A 20,388-nucleotide genomic window follows, 5' to 3' on the forward strand; every position below is an offset into this window, starting at 1 on the left:
GCTGGAACATAATTGATGACCTAATTGCAAAACAGGGGAACGACCGCGGAGACGCGCTCCACTGAAAAAGTTTACTTGTTCTCCCACCAGATTCCCCAACCAAACGCAATTGATGTGAGCAGAGGTGCATTCGAGCACTTCTTTCCCACTGTCGCACCTTCACACTGCACTTATCCACCTTAAGTTTATTTTTATGAATGATTATCTCTCGCAATACATCTTTGGATACCTCGGCTACACCACGAACTCACCTCGGCACATCTTTCTTGAAGTCTAAACGCCACCAAGACTTATTCAACCACAAGCGCACTTGGAAAATACTCTGAACTTCACATTTCTTCTAACTGACGCTGAAGTAAACCTCAACATGTCTATCACAAGTCTGAAGTCTGATTCCGAGACGAATAACGTTTCCATAGAAGAGGAGGTAAGAATATGGTCTCTTTTTGTTGTCAAAAGTTCTGTATCATAATGTCTTTGTTTGGAACCGGTTGTGAGCGTGGCTACGAAGTCTAGTCTGGAAGAGATGTAGAGTAGCCTGCAAATAGTTTTGCTCCCCAAAATTGTAGGCTAATTAATGATCAACTGATTCAAAGCCCATTGCACGAGAATAAGGGTGTGAATGTGACGTTCCCTTTTTAGGTATGGTTTTTTAAACAAAGTCGTTCGAGTCCATTGGAATCTCTGAAAAGGGTGTGCCTCCGTTTTTATAAATGGACGTTTACATTTTGTGATCGCAAGTAACACAGGATTGTGTATTTAATTTTTTTTGCGAGACTTGCTGTCTTTAAATTAGGCCTACAGTAGATTGTTGTTATGGCCATGTGAAATATTGGTTTAGACTATAGCCTAATTGCAATGACATTTGTGCTGAATTTCACGATTTTATTTGCTTTTAAACTCCCAAATCTATAAAATTACAATTGTAGATCTATAGGTTATACTTTTAACATTCATTTTTCAAATCCACACTAGGCCTAAGAATTTCAGGTTTCTGTCCTGTCGCAGTATGGACAGACCCACCTAATTTCATATACTGCGGATCAACTTCATCTCACACGATCGGCACCTAACAGAACCTGAGACTCTTTATGCCATAATACACATTTCCGATCCTTATCTGATCTGTGGTCAGTAAAGAAATGTTAAATGTATTTTTAATCTTGCAGTGTAATTTTTAACATTTCTTCTGTAGGCCTACAGCAAGTGGATTGATGAATTGCCAAAATGACTCAATTTAATTTATTTGTATTTAACTAAGCAAGTCAGTTAAGAACATTCTTATTTTACAATGACTGCCTACCCCGGCCAAACCCTCCCCTAATAACCCGGAAGATGCTGGGCCAATTGTGAGCTGCCCTATGGGACTCCCAATCACGGCCGGTTGTGATGCACCCCGGGATTGAACCCCGGGGTCTGTAGTGATGCCTCTAGCACCGAGATGCAGTGCCTAAGACCGCTGCGCCACTCGCGAGTCTTTATCCCAATCACTTATTTAATTTTGATCCAGATTTCCGCCCTATTCCTTTAGGTATGGTTTTATTGCCTTGTATTATTTAGGCCTACACACACTTGATGCATTTTTTTTATTAACCTTCAACATTCACAATTGTCCAAGAAACCATATTGTTCTGAGTTTAATCCAATTAAAATCATTACATGAAATCTGTTTACAGTGAAGCTTATCTTCTATTCCCTAGTCAGATTTTCTAATTAGTCCAATGAATTTGTCTAGATGGGATGTGGCTTACAGTACGTGCTTTAAACTTGCATGCGAGTTCTGTCGCCGGATCACCTGAAATGTTGGAGCCGGGCTGTGGTTCGCAGGCGCGGGTCAAAGGAAGGAAATGGTGTCACACTGTGCACTGTTGTCCGCTGCTGTTCCTCTGGCAGTCCATTGTGCTGCACGGGCCTCCCCACAGAGTGGGACCCAATGGCCCTTCTGTAGGCCTGTTTATTTCCTCAGCCACTGCAGGATCCAATGGACAACATTACAGGCCCATGTTTGTTGAATTTGCATGTGGAAATCCAACCCTTTCCCCCTCACTAAATAATGGCTGCATTTACACAGGCAGCCCAATTCTGATTATTTTTTTAAAATGTATTGTTCTTTTGACCAATCAGACCACCTCTGAAAAATATCTGATGTATAAACATAATTTAGTGGACCTTTTTTTAGATTTGGGCAGCCTGTGTAAACGCAGCCTGAGTCATGAGGGGCTGCACATCACTACTTTGTACTTAGATGGTCTCAAATTTGACATTCCTCCAGTCCTCACAATTTAGGTGGTGTTTGTCGCCATAGTACATCCTTTTGTTTTTTATACTGCATGTTCAAGGATTTGGGCTGACATCTGGGGGGGCTTGTAGAGGGACAGTATCCTAGTCATTGAGGTGTTGTGGTATGGTACCAGGTAGAGTAGTGTTGCAAATTGATTTGTCCCACCACTCCAAATGCGATCACAACGCACAGGTTGAAATAGCAAAACAAACTCTGAACCAATTATATTAATTTGGGGACAGGTTGAAAAGCATTAAACATTTATGGCAAGCTAGCTTGCTGTTGCTAGCTAATTTGTCCTGGGATATAAACATGGAGTTATTTTACCTGAAATGCACAAGGTCCTCTACTCTGACAATCCACACATAAAACGGTCAACCGAATCATTTCTAGTCATCTCTCCTCCTTCCAGGCTTCTTTTTTTCTTTGGACTTTATATGGCGATTGGCAGCTAACTTTCATAAGGTGCATTACCACAACCGACCTCAGTTCATATTTCAATCACCCATGTGGGCATATGTTAAAAACCAATGAGAAGGCACGTGGGTATATGCTTCTAAAAACCAATGAGGAGATGGGAGTGGCAGGACTTGAGGCGCATTCTGCGCAGTGTTCTTGCAATGATTGAATAACGTGTGTGAATTTATTTTGCAACGCTCGCGCACGTGACCAGTGTGGTCAGCATGTAAGCAAGTGGTATTGATCTTTATTCAGTCAACTAGGAATAGGTTAGTCTGATAGGAGATGAATGTAGGAACTGTCATTTGTCCAGCACAGAGACATTTAGAATTAGTGTTGATTTTTCATACTGCATCAGAGGTGGACAATCCTCCCCTGCCGACGACCTTCTGTTTGCAGGTTTTTGTTTTAGCCAAGCAGTAACACCTGATTCCGCTAATTCTTCAAATCAAGATGGTGCTCCATTTTCAGGGGGAAGGTTGTGTGCACGATATCCCATAATATGTAAACGAGTAGAACCTGGCCATTGAATATGTCCTTCAGACACGATTCATATATGCATGAATGCATTACGCCATTTAGCAGACGCCTTTATCCAAAGTGACTGTCATGCGTGCCTGATATTTAATGTATGGGTGACCCGTTTCAAGCGCCATGCTCTACCAACTGAACTGTACAGGACCACGTTTCCATAGTCTTCTAATTGTCATGCTTGATTCTATTAATGTCAAAATATGGGTTTTCCTATCAAATAAATGGCATTTGAATCCTATGCTCTAGAAGATTTTTCAAGATATATATATATATATATATAGCCGTATTTCACCTATCGGATCGCATTAAATGCCCAGATATAGAATGCTGATTAGTCCATTCTATTCATTCCGTTTCTATGCATTTAACCCTGTCCGATAGGCGAAATCCGGATCGATAACTTTTGAAAAAACGGGTCCCTGGAGATACTCTATACTGTTTTGTTTTCCAGGTACGAACACTTTTTGTTAGTGGCCTGCCGGTGGATATCAAACCTCGTGAACTGTATCTGTTGTTCAGACCATTTAAGGTAAGCATGAGATTAATTTCCGAGGCGATGGAAGAATTTGGCATCCATATTTAACTCATTGTCCACTGCAACGGAGACGGGAGACAGTCCACTCCTGTCATTGGCTCTTCTGTTCTAATTCCCTGCATTTTTATATTAAAACATTTCACAATGAGAATAAACAAAATACATATCAGTAGTATTGTCTTTGTAACAGAACGTTTTAACGGACAGCTTCATCGGGTGCCAATGTAGCTACCTTTGACGTTTTTACAAAATCAACTGCCCATATGGTTAATTATATATTGTGATTATCATCTTACAATACCACAGAGGACTCAAGAAATATTGAAAGTAGTAATGCTACATCACTGTTCATCTACACTACATTGTATATTATTAATCAACATGTATAGTTTCATTAACCCCCCTCCCTGACCAAAATGGAAGTGGTATCCCTCACATGGATGGTCTTGTGGAATGTGTAAATGAATAGCACTGCTATTGGCCAACTATCCCGGTGACCCAACTCCCCTCCAGGTCAGGAAGATTAGGATTCTTCCATTTCCTTTCATGTGTGATTCAGGCCAAGCTTTCAAAGCAGTTCTATGAAATCACTGAAACCGGTCTGTTTTCATAGATTTAGATTCCATTGGATATATCGTTTGTCATAGTATAGACTATAGCCAGCCTATCTGCTGTTGTATCATTCTGTATATTGGATCTGAAGCTTTATTTTGGCAAAGGACCTCCCAACCCTTCCAGCTTGCTTTTTCTACACGCAAAGATATGGTAGACAGGTTGTTGAAAAAACACAGGCCCACATGCTTTTTAGTGATTTGTATGAAGCAAAGTAGATGGGATTCAGCTGCCTCTGTTATTAGTTGTATGCATTTAATGTTCCATTTCTGTTGAAGGTGGTTTGCATTTCCTGACTGGACTCTGACTCTCCGAACCTCGCATCGTCTTAAGTTGTTTAGTTTCCCCATGTCTGTATATCAGGATTAGAAGACTTCTCATCCATCAATACCAGTCAGGCTAAAATCCCCTACATTCCCCAGGAATCTGACTCATACTGACATCCAAACCAAAGATTTCTTGGCCCATTTAAAAGGACTAAGAATGATTCACATGAGTAATTCACTGGTTGTTGAACAGCCTATGAAGTTGGTTGAAAGTTGTCAACAAACGGATTAGTTCAGGAGAAGGCTGGAGCATCAGTTAACATTAAATAGTTGGACCTACAGAGTAAAAATAATGGTTTCCTTTAAAATGAGACAAATACCTAATTACAGGTCTGTGGATTTCTCCATTTTCTTTTTTCAACATATCTGAGTGGAGTGCATGTCTGGCTTCCTGCATGTGACTTCATCGTTGTTAATTGGATGTCTTTTCTTCTTACAGGGTTACGAGGGTTCACTGATTAAGTTGACTTCAAAACAGGTGAGATGCTTTCTGTTATTACTGTAGGGGACTCATGGCCCCCGAATGAGGGCTATATGAGGAGTACACCTTGGATGGAGAGTGGCATTGTTCAGTTTTCCTACCACCATTTTGGTAATCAAAAAGTGGTTTGTGGCTAATTAACGTAGGATTGCTAACATTGGTCTAGTTAATAATTGTTCAATAGGAAACAACCTTCCCCATGCAGTTGCCATGCGTTTATCTTAAAATATTAAACCTGTATGTGTTTTAGTTTCTGTTGTGAATTGTTTTCAAACTTATTGAAAAGGTTATTTACTTATGTGATCCATCTACGCTCGCCTTGTCTAATGCATTCATGATTCAGTCCCATTGTATTCTGACCATTTACCTGAAGTGTACTTGGGCAATGTTCCTGTGCTAACCTGTTGAGGTGGACATTAGGGGCCCTTTGTCTCAGTGTTCTCTCCTCTCTTCCAGCCAGTTGGGTTTGTCACCTTTGACAATCGGACTGGAGCCGAAGCTGCCAAAAACGCATTAAACGTAAGCATCAGACCAGGCGGACCGTTTTGACAGTAGCCGTGAATAGTTGCAGTGTCTTCATCCTCCCTGAACACAAGGATTTTGCCCCAAAATGTGTTTCTTTCTGTGGTATTTAGCTACATGCTAATGCTTTAAGTGAAGCCTGCATTGTGCTTTATAACGTGGTATAAGCCTTTTACAAAGTCTTCTATCATTAGAAGATTAGGCCTAAAGGTGGCATACACAATCATGATGTAATCAAGTCATACCAAACAGAACTGTAATAATGCAGGCTTTAAGTTAAAGAGTTACGCTACATTTTTGACTCAATCTCTTCTGTCCTGTTTCTAACCTATGAGGTATGGTTGGGGGTTCACTGCTGGGCTAACGGAGTTCCTCTGCTCACTCAAACAAAACATTTTGTCTCTTACAATTCAAGGGCAGGGCCATTTTTGGAAACAGAGACCAGAATCCTGTAGACTTACGGTAGCTAACTTTGGTATAATTGGACACATCTTTCGTAATACGTTATAGCTCTCCTAATTTGCATATCACTGCTTAGCCATATAATTATAGAGCTACATTGGTAGTGTTTTGAACACCTTCTGTAATATAACTTCTTATTCTGTCACTACGTAGCCACATTGGCTGTATCTAACACAGCTCTCATAGCATAGTCTTCCTTATAGGAACATCACAGCCTGTAGCCACGTAAGCAGTCTCGCACTCACACACACCAACATACTCACCTGCATGTGGGCACAATGCTTAGGGCACAGAAACACAACCAGGGTCAACCACATCCAAGGCCAAGTCTTTCACAGCTTCCTCTCCTCGTTTCCTTCTCTCCATCATGAAAGGGCTCAATATGGTGGAAGTAATGTGCTGAGTACCTATCCAAACCATGTGTCCTTAAGTAGTCATGGAGAGGAGACTACTAGTGCCCTGTGAGACTACTTTAAAAAAGCATGCATCCTTTTCCTCTTTGATGTTGTCACTGATCTGATGCGGTTGGATTGGTCAAGACAAAAGGGAAACTTAAGTTTTCTTATCCAGTCACGTATAAGATCAGTGGTAACCTTAATGAAGGTGGGGGGAAAAAATATGCTTTGGACAAGTATTGGAGTGGGGCCAATGGAGAGGGGGTCATGTAAGGCTGTTGACACTTGCCCTAGGCCTAGACTCACCTAGGCCACCTTTACAATACTGTGTCCCCGTCCCGTCTCTCCTCTCAGGGCATCCGTTTTGACCCAGAGTGCCCCCAGACCCTGCGGTTAGAGTTTGCTAAAGCCAACACGAAGATGGCAAAGAGTAAGCTGATGGGCACACCGAATCCCACTAATATCCACCCTGCTCTAGGAGCTCACTTCATTGCACGGGACCCATGTAAGTTGTTACGGCTTCACAACACCACTAGCCTCTACCCACACTCTCACCACTGTGCCAGTTATTCCCGCCTTCTCTCTTGCTTGGCGCGTTGCAGTAAACCCCACAATTGGGTGGAATAATCTAACTGAAGACTAACTCACCCGCCACATGCATGAGTCATCGGACTGTAGAGATAATTTATAAAACTTTTTCTTCAATCCAGATTTTCTACAGTAATGGTGCTAGCCTGACTCGGCCTAGACTGCAGGTGCCCCCTCTCTTGCCCAGGCACCTGCTTGTTGCCCCTGGGTGGGAGGGGTGGCACTGGATGACCCTAGCGTTAATGACCTTAGTGATGTTTAAATGGTACTGGGATGACTTCTACCGGGTTTAGTTATATTGTTTCCACTTAAAGGTCTACAATGTTATGACTGTATTGCTTAACTTTGCCGACTAAGTCAGCCCAAAGTAAATACTTTTTATCAGGAATATTCACACAGAGGAAAGCAAGACAATGATGACGTTCCTACTTTAACTTTACAGTTCATGTACTGTATAGAGGATTCCGTAGGGTTTTGAGTGCTATGTTCTAGTTGACGTCTATTTCTGCTCATTCAGTTAACACTACTGATAATGTCAATGGGGCCATTTGAACAGATAATTGTAATGTTTTCTCGGCCCTTTTACCTCCTGCATGTTTCCAGATGACATGACGGGGGCAGCATTAATTCCAGCGTCCCCGGACACGTGGACCCCGTACCCCCTGTACACCACGGAGCTGACTCCCGGGCTCCCTCACGGCGCCTTCGCCTATCCAGCGGCAGCTGCTGCTGCTGCAGCCCTCCACGCCCAGGTACGGGACCAACCGGTCTCTCTTCCCTTTTATCCTTCCATCTCTCCACTCACTGTAGTTCAGTAAGAATGGAAGCCAATAGGCCCGCCCTTGTGCTCTTGACATCCTCTCAGACTCATTAGCCCAGTGCCAATTCAATGCCTTGCCGCCATCCTTAAAGGTCGACTCAGCAATACAACGCCATCAAACACGTTGGCATTGACGTCTGCAAGTGGGAAGTCACCCCAACAGAACTTTTGGCTCTTTTACACACTTCCTTGAGGCATGTCCACTGGGATGAGCTGTTAGTTGCAGCCTTGGCAGATCTGAATTTTGTTTTCTGTGAACAGGAAATTGCCCCGCTGTGTATAATATTGTATAGTCTACCTTTAACGCTCTGTTAAGCTTCAAAGCGACTTATACCACAGAGGAAGTTATTTCTGACTCACTGAACTAGTAGCATCCCCTTCTCTGTTCTCTACACTAGTAGCATCCCCTTCTCTGTTCTCTACACTAGTAGCATCCCCTTCTCTGTTCTCTACACTAGTAGCATGTCCTCACAGCCCCTCATTGATTCTCACCAGGGAAGAGCCCTACTGCTTCCTAGGTGTCTGGGCCTGAAAGCTGCAAGTGTGACTGGAGGCTTTAATGCATCCCCACCTTCAGAGTTCACTTCCTTCCTGTTAAGTCTGTATCCAGCCTCACACTGTAGGGCCATTAGGGAGAGGCGTCCATAGAGATCATATTAAATTACCTTTTCTAAATCTATGGAGGACACTCCTACCCAGTGGTGGAAATGGACTTGACTCAGGACTACCCAAGTAGGGAGGTCTGGGGACAGACTGATGGACGTATCGCCGGCCACACAGTTTATACCTGGAATCCAGGGGCCACAATCTGTAGGAAAGCATTGAAATGTTGCAGCTAGAAATAAAATGAACAGATGTAATTCGGCTAGATGTCAGAGACATGTTTATTCTTTATATTTTTCTATCCGAACCTTCAACAATGTTGTCCCCTGTTGAACGTGAACCTGTTCTAAATGGGTTCCCCCTCAATTCCACCACTGCTTCTCCCTTCAAGTGAGACTCTTGTGAGGAAACTAGCCCATGATAAAGAAGCCAGCTATAGGACCCTTCAACCAGCCTTTCCATCGGTGTGCTGTAGGAATGCTCTCACTGCAAACTGAGGCAGGAAACACTGAAGTCCTGCCATTGCTAGCTAATTGCTGTCTAAGTGCTGGTGTTATGGTACAATGGGCTACACTGCAGTAGTCCGGCCCGGCAAGAATAATGGAAACTTTCTGCCACGGGTCATTTGAAGTTCAGCGCCAAGCTCACTTGTGTAATGTATGAACATGGTGGAGTGTTACCCTGTGAAATGGGCAGCGATTGTGTTTTTCATTGGATAAAACAACCTCAGAAATGTGTGGTATTTACTGGGAGAAAACTGTCGGTCTTGACGACCTTCTTTGGCGGTGATAATTTACTGTCCACGTCCTTGATTGGAACAGAAGCTTTTCTGTTTGAAATGGAGAGGAGAGTTCCTAATTGCCATCTGATGAAAGATCCCTCAAATGCTCTGAATTTGCCACCGCCAACACTCCTCCGTCGAATGAATGAGGAAATACACTGAACTTCGTGTAGTTGCCAAACCACCAATGAATTGTAAGTCTCTAAAACCAAAGCTTACCTTACATTTACCGGTAGTTCACCCTGTCGTGGTCAAATTTCAGTTGTCTTTTGTTTGAAGTCCTAAGGCAATAACTCGTATACAAAGTATGAACTGTTGTTCCTGTCAATTTGTACTGTCATGGGGTACCCGTTTGACCTCATTTAGTCCAACCAAACTAGTTGGACCAGAGGTATGGAAAGGTAGTTGTCAATCAGTTGCTTTTAAGATGGAAATGTTGAACACATGGAATAGCTTGCTTGTCTCATTTCCATGAATGTCGTGTTACGATACTGTTCATTGTCATAGGGCAGCTATGACCCACATTCCTATGGTCTTTGAATGACCAGTGCTTAAAGGGACAGTTCATCCACATCTCTTAAATGTGTTATCCTTTTAGAGCTTTTCAATAGGTGACAAGACTTCAGTCCACAATTAGGATAATGTTAATTTCTTTCCCTTTCTGTCTAAAGTCTTGTTTCCTACATTCCTCCTGTTGGGAAATCTCACAGGATGTGATCAATTGTTATTTTGTCTGACTATGGTTTCTTTGATCTCTCTAGATGCGCTGGTACCCTACTCCATCTGAAACTAACCAGCCAGGATGGAAGTCCCGGCAGTTCTGTTAGATATTTAGTGAGTATCTTTATACAAGTGCTTTCATCAAAGGTTTTTCAGAACATACAATATGGATTACATTAAAATGATTGAAATTGACTTTTGTTGTCCAATTTCCCCCTTCAGATGTATTTTGGGAACCATACCTTCTCCGTCCAGTTGAAGGGAGGTTTAACTGAGCTCGTCATTAATTTAATCAGGTTTATTTAATGGACAAATGTGCATTACAGACCTATTCATGTTCTCTGGAGGGGTCTGAACTGACAACCTTGCCATTGACAGATTGAGCTGATTCCTTTTGGCAATGATTCCGGTACCACCTTAGCACTTCCAAACCTCACGTGAGCCAAGTAAACGCCACAGGTCATTATTTGCTGAAGAGAATAACATTCTGAAGTTGTACATTATAAAGCGACTCCTTGGGTTATGGCCTAGAGAGCTCAGAGCTCAGTCATTGCATGTTGAAGTATTTTTGGCATGAATTAGAAAGCAGAGTTCTGTGTCCTTGTGTTTCTTAGTGCTTGTGTTGCCTCTTTACCTGGACCTGAAGTCTAGACGATGAATCCCCTTTGCTTCCTGTGTATTCCTGGTCTTACCTGTGAAAGATGGACTGTTGTGTAGATGGCTCCTCTTGCATGGACCTTGTAGAATGCACCCCTAGGTTCTGACAATCCCAGTCTCTCCCAAAATATCAATGTCTATAAAGAGTATATTTGAGCAAATGCAAAGTACAAGTATTTTTGTACTTTTGTTTAATGTATATTTATGCATTTTGTGCTACTAAATAATGAACGTGTATGTTTGTTTAGGAGTATTTTGTGTTTTGGTGTTATTTTGATCTATAATCCTGTAAGTACTTTAAAAAAGTGCATTTTGTTTTTGTTTGGTCTACTGAAATATTCAAGAATTCTAACAGTGGCCCATGTGCCATTTGGACTGCTAAGAAATTGATTGCTGTAAAATGTTGATTATTCAGAATGTGAAACTGTACTACAAATATGAAGGGGTTGCTTTTGGAAGCCATTTTTTAATGGCCTAGCAGGATTAGGTGGATGGAGAAATTTAAGTTTGCAGTTTAGAAAAAGTTTCTCTGTATCTGCTGAACATGAGATGTACAAATGTTCCCGTTTTATGAATTAAACAAAGTGAATGCATTTGTTTTCTGATTGAATTAACCAGGTCTAAACTATACATGTACTTTGAGTGTTATGCGTAAGCTATGGTTTTGCTGACTTGACTAAACTTTACACTACATCAGAGCTCATTTCAGATGTTTCCAGGTCAATTATTCATTTTAAATATACTGTTGTATTAGTCTCTTTGTATTACCAGTAGAGCTGACCTACACCACCCACTCTAACCTCTGAAGATGTTATGTGTTTCTGCCCAACCAAGCATGATGGCTTCTCAAGGGATTGTTAAGTGGCCATTTTCAATAGAACCAGCTGCTTATTTACATTGGGTGATGCACTGCTGGGGTTCTGTCCATTTTCATGGTCTGTTTTGTGGCCAGAATAAGCATTTATTACAGTATTCAATACAATTTTGGCTAATGACTAGTTAATACTTTCTGGACCCCAGGAAGGCTAGATATATCATTTGAAATATAAACTAAGACAATGAAATCATTTGACGTTAAAGCAAAGATGCTGACTTGTCAACACAAACTAATCCACATGGGGTAGAAATAAGAGTACCAAACTGCCTTTCCTGGCCTGTTCAGTCAATACAATTATTGGTTGTAGGCACTCTTGCTCTAATGACAATAGTTGTCTCATGGGTGAAACAATGATTTCAGCAGCATACTGTACACAACCTTGGATGTGGTTTGTGATTTAATTCTGTTTGAACATTCAGAGTTGATAAAAAGCAAAGAATCCGTAGCTTGACCTTCAGGAAAACAGGACGGGCATAAGACCTGTGCTTTGATGCAAGATTTGATTTGACAGGATATCGATGACGCCTGCTGTGACATCATGCACGCTATGGATTAAGGACAGATGGGTGCTTCGGCACCAACCAAATCTGGAAGTAAAAGGTAGAGCAGGTCAAACATCCTACAATAAAATCTTTCCAAGTCAATGTAATCAGTGAGCAATGAACAGAATTATGTTTGGTCATTCAAAATCTAGTGTTTGTGAATGATTAAATTAAATGGTCTTATGTAGATTTATAGCCTAGGCCTATTTGAATTAGTATGTGTTTGTAAACATTACTTTTACAACAGATAAACAACTGTATTTGATGTGCATATAGTTTTGCTTACTCCGTTTGATAGCCCATTACAATAGCAACAATGAACTGACATACAGTACTATAACCAAATAATTCACCATTTACCATTAATGATGAATAAGTTATGATTGAATGATGGATGAATTAATATCTGCTCCCTGGTTATGAGTCCAGTCCTCACAATATTATACAATTAGCTTTGTCTATACAATGTAAACATAAGCCTATAGGCTATGGCTGGAGCTATATGTCTCAAAATAGTCAAATAAAACCTATAACTTTGGTTCCCTCTACAGCCTGGGCATTTTCAGCATTAGCATGGACACCAGTCTGTCTGGATTGTCTGGAAGAAATTGAGAAAGTATGTCACATAGTTAAGCAGTCATTTACACAAATGCACTTCTGCTATACAATCTTAAATGTTACTAAGTGTGTAAACATTTGAATGAATTAAAATCTCACCATCGAAATATTCCTCTTCTGCACTTTCTTGAGGCAAAATCATCAACGATGTCATAATAGGACATGCGTTTCACCACATCATGATTTATACTTATGATGGCCAGACCACTCAAACGTTCCTGTGACATGGAAGACCTCAGGTAGCTTTTGATGAGCTTTCATTTTGAAAAGGTTAGGACAGAGTTCCTCCAGGTTTTTCTCACAGAGAAAGGAAAGCAGCTCAAAGGCAGTCATCTTGTCTGATGGCAGATCAGGTCAATTCTGAATCTCGTGTGCCAGATCCATTCCACTGATGTCACAGTCATCTCTGAAGGTTAGAGTGTTTTCAACTTCCATGCAGTGAGCCTTTAAAGATTTACTGGACATCTGAGAGGCAGTGCTGAAGTTCAGCAATACTCCATATTTGGTTTTCACCTGGTTGAGTGTTTCAAATCTCTCATCCATGGATGTCACAGCAGAGTCGACCACAATGTTGAAGTAGTTGACATCAAGGTTTTTCAGTGCATCAGTGACTGGTTCATCAGGAGCCTCATAGCTGAAATGCCTCTTGCTGATTCTCAGTCTCTTCTCTTTCAGAAAAGCCTCCACATTAATTTCTTCACAAATGCTTTTGGCTGTTGTCTGGGCCTCAGAGAATCCAGTTTCCCGGTATGTAGTGAGGGAGGCCTTTGCATTTGAGATTAAATTCACTGTGATCTCAAACTGCATTGAGGCGGATTGGAGGAGCTTGTTCGCCTTCTTTGTCATTGTCAGTATCTCACACCATAGAACACAGCAAATCAACAAGCGGTAGGATCCAACTTCCTCTGCAAGTGCTCGTGCCTCCACTTTGGCCACAGGATCGTTGATCGTCTGTCTGGCTTCCAGTAATGCCTCCCGAACCTCAGAAGCCTGATACCTGATTGCATGAACACTTTGGAGCCTACTCTCCCATCTTGTGTCACTCCGTGACTTCACGGTTATGTTCACGTGTTTCTTCAAAACACTCCATCTTTGTGTGCCAGCTGAAAAGAAGGTGAAGAACTTTCGCTAATGCACAAAAATCCCAACTGCTTCTTTTGAAGATTTGGCAGCATCTGCAATGACAAGGTTTAGAGTATGTGCTCCACATGGGATGAACACGGCTCTGGGATTTTTTTTTTTTAGCAGTCTGGCTTGTACTCCTTGGTGCTTGTCCTTCATGTTGGTCCCATTATCATAAGCTTGCCCTCTGCAATATTCAAATGGAATCTTCAGCTCGTCCAGCTTCTCTAAGATGACAGTGGACAGATTCAAGCCTGTTGTGACCTCAACATTCACAAAGCCGAGGAAGTGATCCTTGATCTCTGGCTTTCCTTTTAAAGCCACACTTCTCAGAATAATGGACATGTGCTCCTGGTGACTAATGTCAGATGTACAGTCCAAGATAATGGAGAAGTACTTTGAGTCTCTTACTTGAGTCACTATTGCTTCCAGAATCTTGTCTCTCACAATCTGTATCAGCTCATTCTGTGTGCGCTTCCCAAGGTAAAGAACGTGCGTCTCTCCATCTTTCATTTTGTTCTGATGATTTTCCTTAACGGGGTCAAATTTTGCCAGTAATTCAACCTCTTTTAGGAAGTTTCCATTATCTGGTTGGAAGAGTTTGTCTGATGAACCCCTGAATGCTAGGTTTATTTCAGCCAGAGATTGGGTGATACTTATTAAATGTGTAAGGACATCCCGCCATCTCTTTCTTTCAGCCTCCAAAACTGTCATTTGTAACTGGTCAAGAGTCTGTCCCCGACTTAGGCGCAGATCAAGTTCTCTCCACTTAATCATATTGTTTGTGTTCAGGACTACCCTCGTGGTGTTTCAGAATGGTGTTGATATTTGACCAGTTATTCACACCTTACTTTATTATTTTGTAGTCTTTGGTAGAAAATAGCTTACAGCAAAAACATACACAGTGTTGTTTTTGATAATCTTTTCCCATTTGACAGCTGTCTCTTCAATAAGCCTGAATGGAAACCTCTTCTAGACTTGTCTTTAGGGTAAGAAAAACCCAGTCCTGGTTTGAATGGACCTCTAACTCAGTCCTCATAAAGTCTGTGAAGACTGGGGGTCAATCTGCTGGGTCATTTGGTGGAGCAGCAACTGTTCTATTAGGGTCTGAGCTGTTTGTATCTGATGCTGGCTGTACACCTCTGGTTGTGCTAGTACTGGCTGAGGCTGCCTGTACTTCACCTGGGTCTGTGTTAGTACTGGCTGAAGCTGGCTGTACTGGATCTGTGTTAGTACTTGCTGAAGCCAGATGTACTGGGTCTGTGTTAGTATTTGCTGAAGCCAGATGTACTGGGTCTGTGTTAGTATTTGCTGAAGCCAGATGTACTGGGTCTGTGTTAGTATTTGTTGAAGCCGGCTGTACTGGGTCTGTGTTAGTATTTGCTGAAGACGGCTGTACTGGGTCTGTGTTAGTACTGGCTGAAGCTGGCTGTACTGGGTCTGTGTTAGTTCTGGCTGAGGCTGGATGTACTGGGTCTGTGTTAGTTCTGGCTGAGGCTGGATGTACTGGGTCTGTGTTAGTATTTGCTGAAGCCAGCTGTACTGGGTCTGTGTTAGTACTGGCTGAGGCTGGATGTACTGGGTCTGTGTTAGTACTGGCTGAGGCCAGCTGTACTGGGTCTGTGTTAGTACTGTCTGAGGCTGCCAGTACTGGGTCTGTGTTAGTATTTGTTGAAGCTGGCTGTACTGGGTCTGTGTTAGTACTGGCTGAAGCCGGCTGTACTGGGTCTGTGTTAGTACTGGCTGAGGCTGGATGTACTGGGTCTGTGTTAGTACTGGCTGAGGCTGGATGTGGATCAACTGAGTCTGTGCTTGTACTGGCTGATGATCCAGCATCTCCTCTACTGACAAACTTAAGCACAGCACCTGTAAATTATAGATAACAATACTATTTTATCAGCTGCATCAGGCCCATTCAAACTGGCTCCCCCAGATTTCCTTTTATACATTTTCAAGTATAAAATACTATTTATACCATGGCTTGGCTGAATACTTGATGGTTATTATTTACTGAGAGATGTGCATCCATATTGCCCAGTACACCCAGCTAATCAACATTTTAAATCCAATATATAAATCAATAGTCAATCCATTGCTTTCCATCTTGCATTAGTCCAGAGTTGTAACTAAACCTTGATTGAGAGACTAGATAATCATTGTCTTGTTTTAAAATGATGTGCGCCTGTGAGGAGTGCCATCACGCCCATATATTGTCTGGACTGGTCCCCACAGAGGTTGCTGCTGGAAAGTGCGAGTTTCATTTCGTCCACGCGCATATGAACGCATGTTCACGCGCGACGCGGTTATCTTTTCCGAGCTGCAGTTTATAAACACCGTTGCCCGTTGGCGTTTATCAAACGTAATAAATAGTTGTATTTCGCTCTCACTTTTGTTAGGCACAAAGTCACAGAACAGCCCTGGAAGTGGCTGGCAAGCAAGCAAGACACAGACAGACCAAGAGATGCACTGCCCAGCTAGGTTAGCAAGACAGACAGACTAGAGAGAGATGCAATGCAAGCTAGCACATCTACTTAACGTTACTGTTATTTGCTGACATCAAACTTGGAGAGGATAGAACACAGGTTTACCTGATTGCTGTTCCCGCAATTCACTCACATAGTTCCTCTTCATCCTCTCATCGAAGTTGTAAACATTGACACCCGCTTTGACACGATGGGAGGCGGGGCCCTACGAAACTTGCGTAGTGAGCGTATAGGGCCGTCCGGCTCTGAGAATATAACACCACGTTTAACCATTCAATTAGGACGAGGATACTTCTTTAGTTCTGTAAAAATATTGCATTAGATACGGTTTATTATGGTCAAGACATACCTATGGGCCAAGTTGTAGCCTACAAGGTGTTGCTATAGGCTAATAAAATGATAGTGACATTATTTCATTACAAAAAAGAGAGCTTTACAATATCAATTTAAAATGGCTATCAATTATACATAATTTAGTTTCAATAATTATATGTGGACATTTACGTTTTTTGACTGTGCTAGAAACACGAGGTTTTTCATGGAATTGCATATCAACTGACCTAAAAAGGAACATCGCATTAATTTCATGCCAGGGGGTCACATGGTGACTGAAGTGCAAGTGAGCAAATGTTGCCGTGCTCATACATTTAAAATGTATCAAATTACAATGAGGGAGTTTGATAGATGATGCTATGTAACATTTGAATAATTTAACAGATTTAAATGAGCAATTGGGGGTTACGTCCCTTTCTAAGAGCACATTGATAGATTTACCTAGTCAGTTCAGGGATTCGAACGAGCGACCTTTCGGTTACGCGCTCAACGCTCTTAACCGCTAGGCTACCTGTCACATTTATCTGCAGAAGTCTCGCCATTTATTTCAGCACATTCCAATAACTTGCAACTGTTTCACTCCAGCATTCACGCGTGAAAAACGCCAGTCAAATGCTGTGTTCATAACCAAGTGGGAAGGTGGTAATTTTCCGTTGTGAAGTAGTAAATATTAGTTGGCCGTATTCATGTGCTTTGAAGTCGTTGAGATACGCCGATTGGCTAATGGCAAACAAGATGCGTCAACCATAAACAAAACTTACAGCTATCATGCTCGCAAACCAATTATATTGTTTAAAAAACATATTAATATATAGCTTTTTATAAATAATGTGTTGTTGTTGCATTTAACTGCTGTTATCTAGGTAATTTCCTTAGTAGGTGACGTCAGATATGAGAGAAGTCGGCCTTCATGGATGATAGATGAGTGACCCACTAGTAATTACTAGTTCAAGTGGATTTTTCCCAGTCGTATGCAATGACTGTAAATATGAACGGACAAAGCCATCGATCACGTGACACCATTCATCCTGTGAAGACTCGATAATGCATTGAAGCCAAATTAAGTCGGTTAAAATGGAGTCATATGCCGCGTTCAAAACAACTGGGAACTCGGAAATATACGATGTCAAATCATGGCGTCAGTGATCTTCAGATCGGAAAGTCTGAGCTCTGGAAAGAAGCAGGGTTCCAGAGTTGGATTTCCGAATTGGATGACACTTCAAATAGATTTTTCCCAACCGGAGCTCGATTTCCCAATTCCGACTTCCCAGTTGTTTTGAACGCGGAATTAACATGCGCAGTTTGAGCTACTCCAGGAAGTGACGTTACAGGCTAGCTCAGTGCTGCCCCCTTTCATTGACGAACTCAAATTGAAGACAACCGGGGTACTGCAGGCTGCCCAGGGGTGAAAGTAGATTACATTTCTTCCCAGTACGGGGTCTCATATGTGTGCACACTCTGCGCGTGCACCACCAATTTGTATGGGCCTAATCATAGAATTATATTAATTCAATATAATCGATGTGGGCCAAGTCGTAAAGATTTGTCATTGAATTTCTAAAATGTGCTATTTTTTATTGTGGCATAAACACAAGCAGGCATTATGTTTTCATCGGATTATCAATAACTTCAAAGGGCTCCTTTACTGGGCTACCTCCACACGTTCATCCACTCGCAACATATTTCCAGCCTCCAAACAGTGGTGAATAGAACGAGACATCTTTTACACAAAACACCATAAAGGGTAATGACATTTGGCGATTGTCATTAGGACAGAATTTATGCGTCCACTGTTGTCTGCTCAAGTCATTGAAGCCAGTGTGCCTCATGCATTGTTAGCAGAAAACGGGATCCCCGTTATAAGTGAATGTAAAAATGTCAATCTTTGTGGTCAATCTTCGTGTAAATAAAATATTTTTTCAAAGACAGTCATGGTGCCAATAATTGCTTCTAATACAACAGATGTATGTCATTGAACCGATTATTTTAAAATAGCACATAGAAGAAGCTTTATAAGGATAATTTAGTTGCTAATGGCAGCCTCAGGTGTAAGGTCATGTAAGGCGGCCCCAGCAAAATAAATAGAGTTACGCCGTTCCGGTAAAACACGAACCTACCACAATAAACTATAGGCTACTACACTATTATTTATCATTACCGCATGTCAGAGGCATGACAAATTAGTGAATTAGACTTTAAAACGGGTACTCCAAAATGAGATGTGGTTCGATGAGAAGACTGCCATTTTGCCAAGGCAGAGAAGAGTGGCCGACATCGAGACTTGTGAGAGGGGGGCAGTGTTTTCTCCTGGCCATATGCGGTAAATACCATCTTCCCACTTGGTTATAAACGCAGGCAAAGTACTTGGCAATGGTACCGCCCAAATCACCTGATTGGATAGGCATACGTTTTCCTAATCAATGTGGATAATTGTCTACCGACTACATTCATAAGTATGACCTCGACGTAAGTGGCGGTTGTTTGAAACATTTCTGTTAGATATTTCCTACCATGGCGTTTTCATTGGTAAGAAAAACACCAACGAGTAGTTGTATTTCGCTCAATGGTTTTTGTCTTTCAAACAACAGTAGCACATGAAAAGCATATAGGCCTAGGCTACAATTAAAAGTAATCTGCTGCTGCTAGTCTAATAGGTTTAGGCCTAAATCTATGTAAAATGGACAAGCCAATATCGTGACTTTTAAGCCTGAAAAATGAACCTAGAATATGTATTATCCAGGGTGATCGATGTAGCATACGAAGCCATACATTTTAATCTAATGTTAACATACATTACTTGAATTACATCCAACTGATATTTTAACAAGTTTGTTCTCATTTCTAGAGAGACGAACTTCGACCCCATGACAATTGGGCACCAGAATCTGCGGCCTTGTCCACTTGCAGTAACGCGGACATATATCGTAGAATGAACACCATGCTGGGCAACTCTCTGGATTTTACTGGTGTGTGCACCACGTCCGGCACCAAGGGAAAGCTAGACATGCTCCTGACCGGTAAACTTTCTCGCTGCACGTGTACTTTGGAATGACACATCGTTATGCTTGTAATCAATGGCAGTAAAGGGGAAACTATTAGCATACTAAACATACAATTTCCCTTTTTTAATGGCTTTTTGAAGTCTACACAGCTCTTTGTCATAATTGTGGGAACAGCTGATTCATGCTGCAGCATTGCAGCACTTGTAGGCTGAGCTTGAGGTCTTTGCCAAGACTCTCAGACACTGCAATTCTACTCTGTATTTAACCTGATATATTTATTTTAAATTCAGTCATGCACTAGGCCACCCAGCTTGTCCACTTTGTAGTTTCTAATGAATTGAAAAGATAATTGGAGTATAACTTGTAACATTGTTATGCTCAAAGTTCTTAAAATAAGAAATGCCAAAATGCACCCTGGTCTCAGAGCATTTGGTATTCTGTGTAAATCCGAGACACTCCATTTAGTATATTACTTTTCGTCATCACATCTTTTGGATTATATGTTATGAGTTATGTTAAAGAATTATCGAAGAGATCATTTTAGTGTTAGTGTAAGGGTTAGCTAACATGCTAAGTAGTTGCAAAGTAGGAAGTAGTTGACGTTGCAAATTGCTAAAATGCTAAAGTTGTCAGTG

The 20,388-nt window shown here is 41.6% G+C and overlaps 2 protein-coding genes across 3 annotated transcripts in view; both read left to right on the forward strand.

Moving 5' to 3' along the window:
- Positions 1-20,388, forward strand: part of LOC120049334 (RNA-binding protein with multiple splicing 2-like) — a 21,766-nt gene continuing 1,378 nt past the window's right edge. Inside the window, exons 1-8 of one of the 2 annotated variants that reach the window (XM_038995587.1) lie at positions 1-427; positions 3,726-3,803; positions 5,187-5,225; positions 5,685-5,747; positions 6,962-7,112; positions 7,799-7,947; positions 10,161-10,233; positions 10,342-11,369. In XM_038995587.1, coding sequence (XP_038851515.1) covers positions 368-427; positions 3,726-3,803; positions 5,187-5,225; positions 5,685-5,747; positions 6,962-7,112; positions 7,799-7,947; positions 10,161-10,226 — 606 coding nt within the window. In that variant the 5' untranslated portion in view covers positions 1-367 and the 3' untranslated portion in view covers positions 10,227-10,233; positions 10,342-11,369. Of the gene's footprint in view, positions 428-3,725; positions 3,804-5,186; positions 5,226-5,684; positions 5,748-6,961; positions 7,113-7,798; positions 7,948-10,160; positions 10,234-10,341; positions 11,370-20,388 lie in introns of those variants that run through there. The other variant, XM_038995593.1, reaches the window with a different exon arrangement.
- Positions 18,898-20,388, forward strand: part of LOC120049316 (cytoplasmic polyadenylation element-binding protein 1-like) — an 11,223-nt gene continuing 9,732 nt past the window's right edge. Inside the window, exons 1-2 of the mRNA XM_038995568.1 lie at positions 18,898-19,277; positions 19,597-19,768. Of these exons, the coding sequence (XP_038851496.1) occupies positions 19,263-19,277; positions 19,597-19,768 (187 nt within the window). The 5' untranslated portion in view covers positions 18,898-19,262. The remainder of the gene's footprint in view (positions 19,278-19,596; positions 19,769-20,388) is intronic.

Source organism: Salvelinus namaycush, chromosome 1, assembly GCF_016432855.1.
Source record: "Salvelinus namaycush isolate Seneca chromosome 1, SaNama_1.0, whole genome shotgun sequence".
Lineage (NCBI taxonomy): Eukaryota > Metazoa > Chordata > Actinopteri > Salmoniformes > Salmonidae > Salvelinus > Salvelinus namaycush.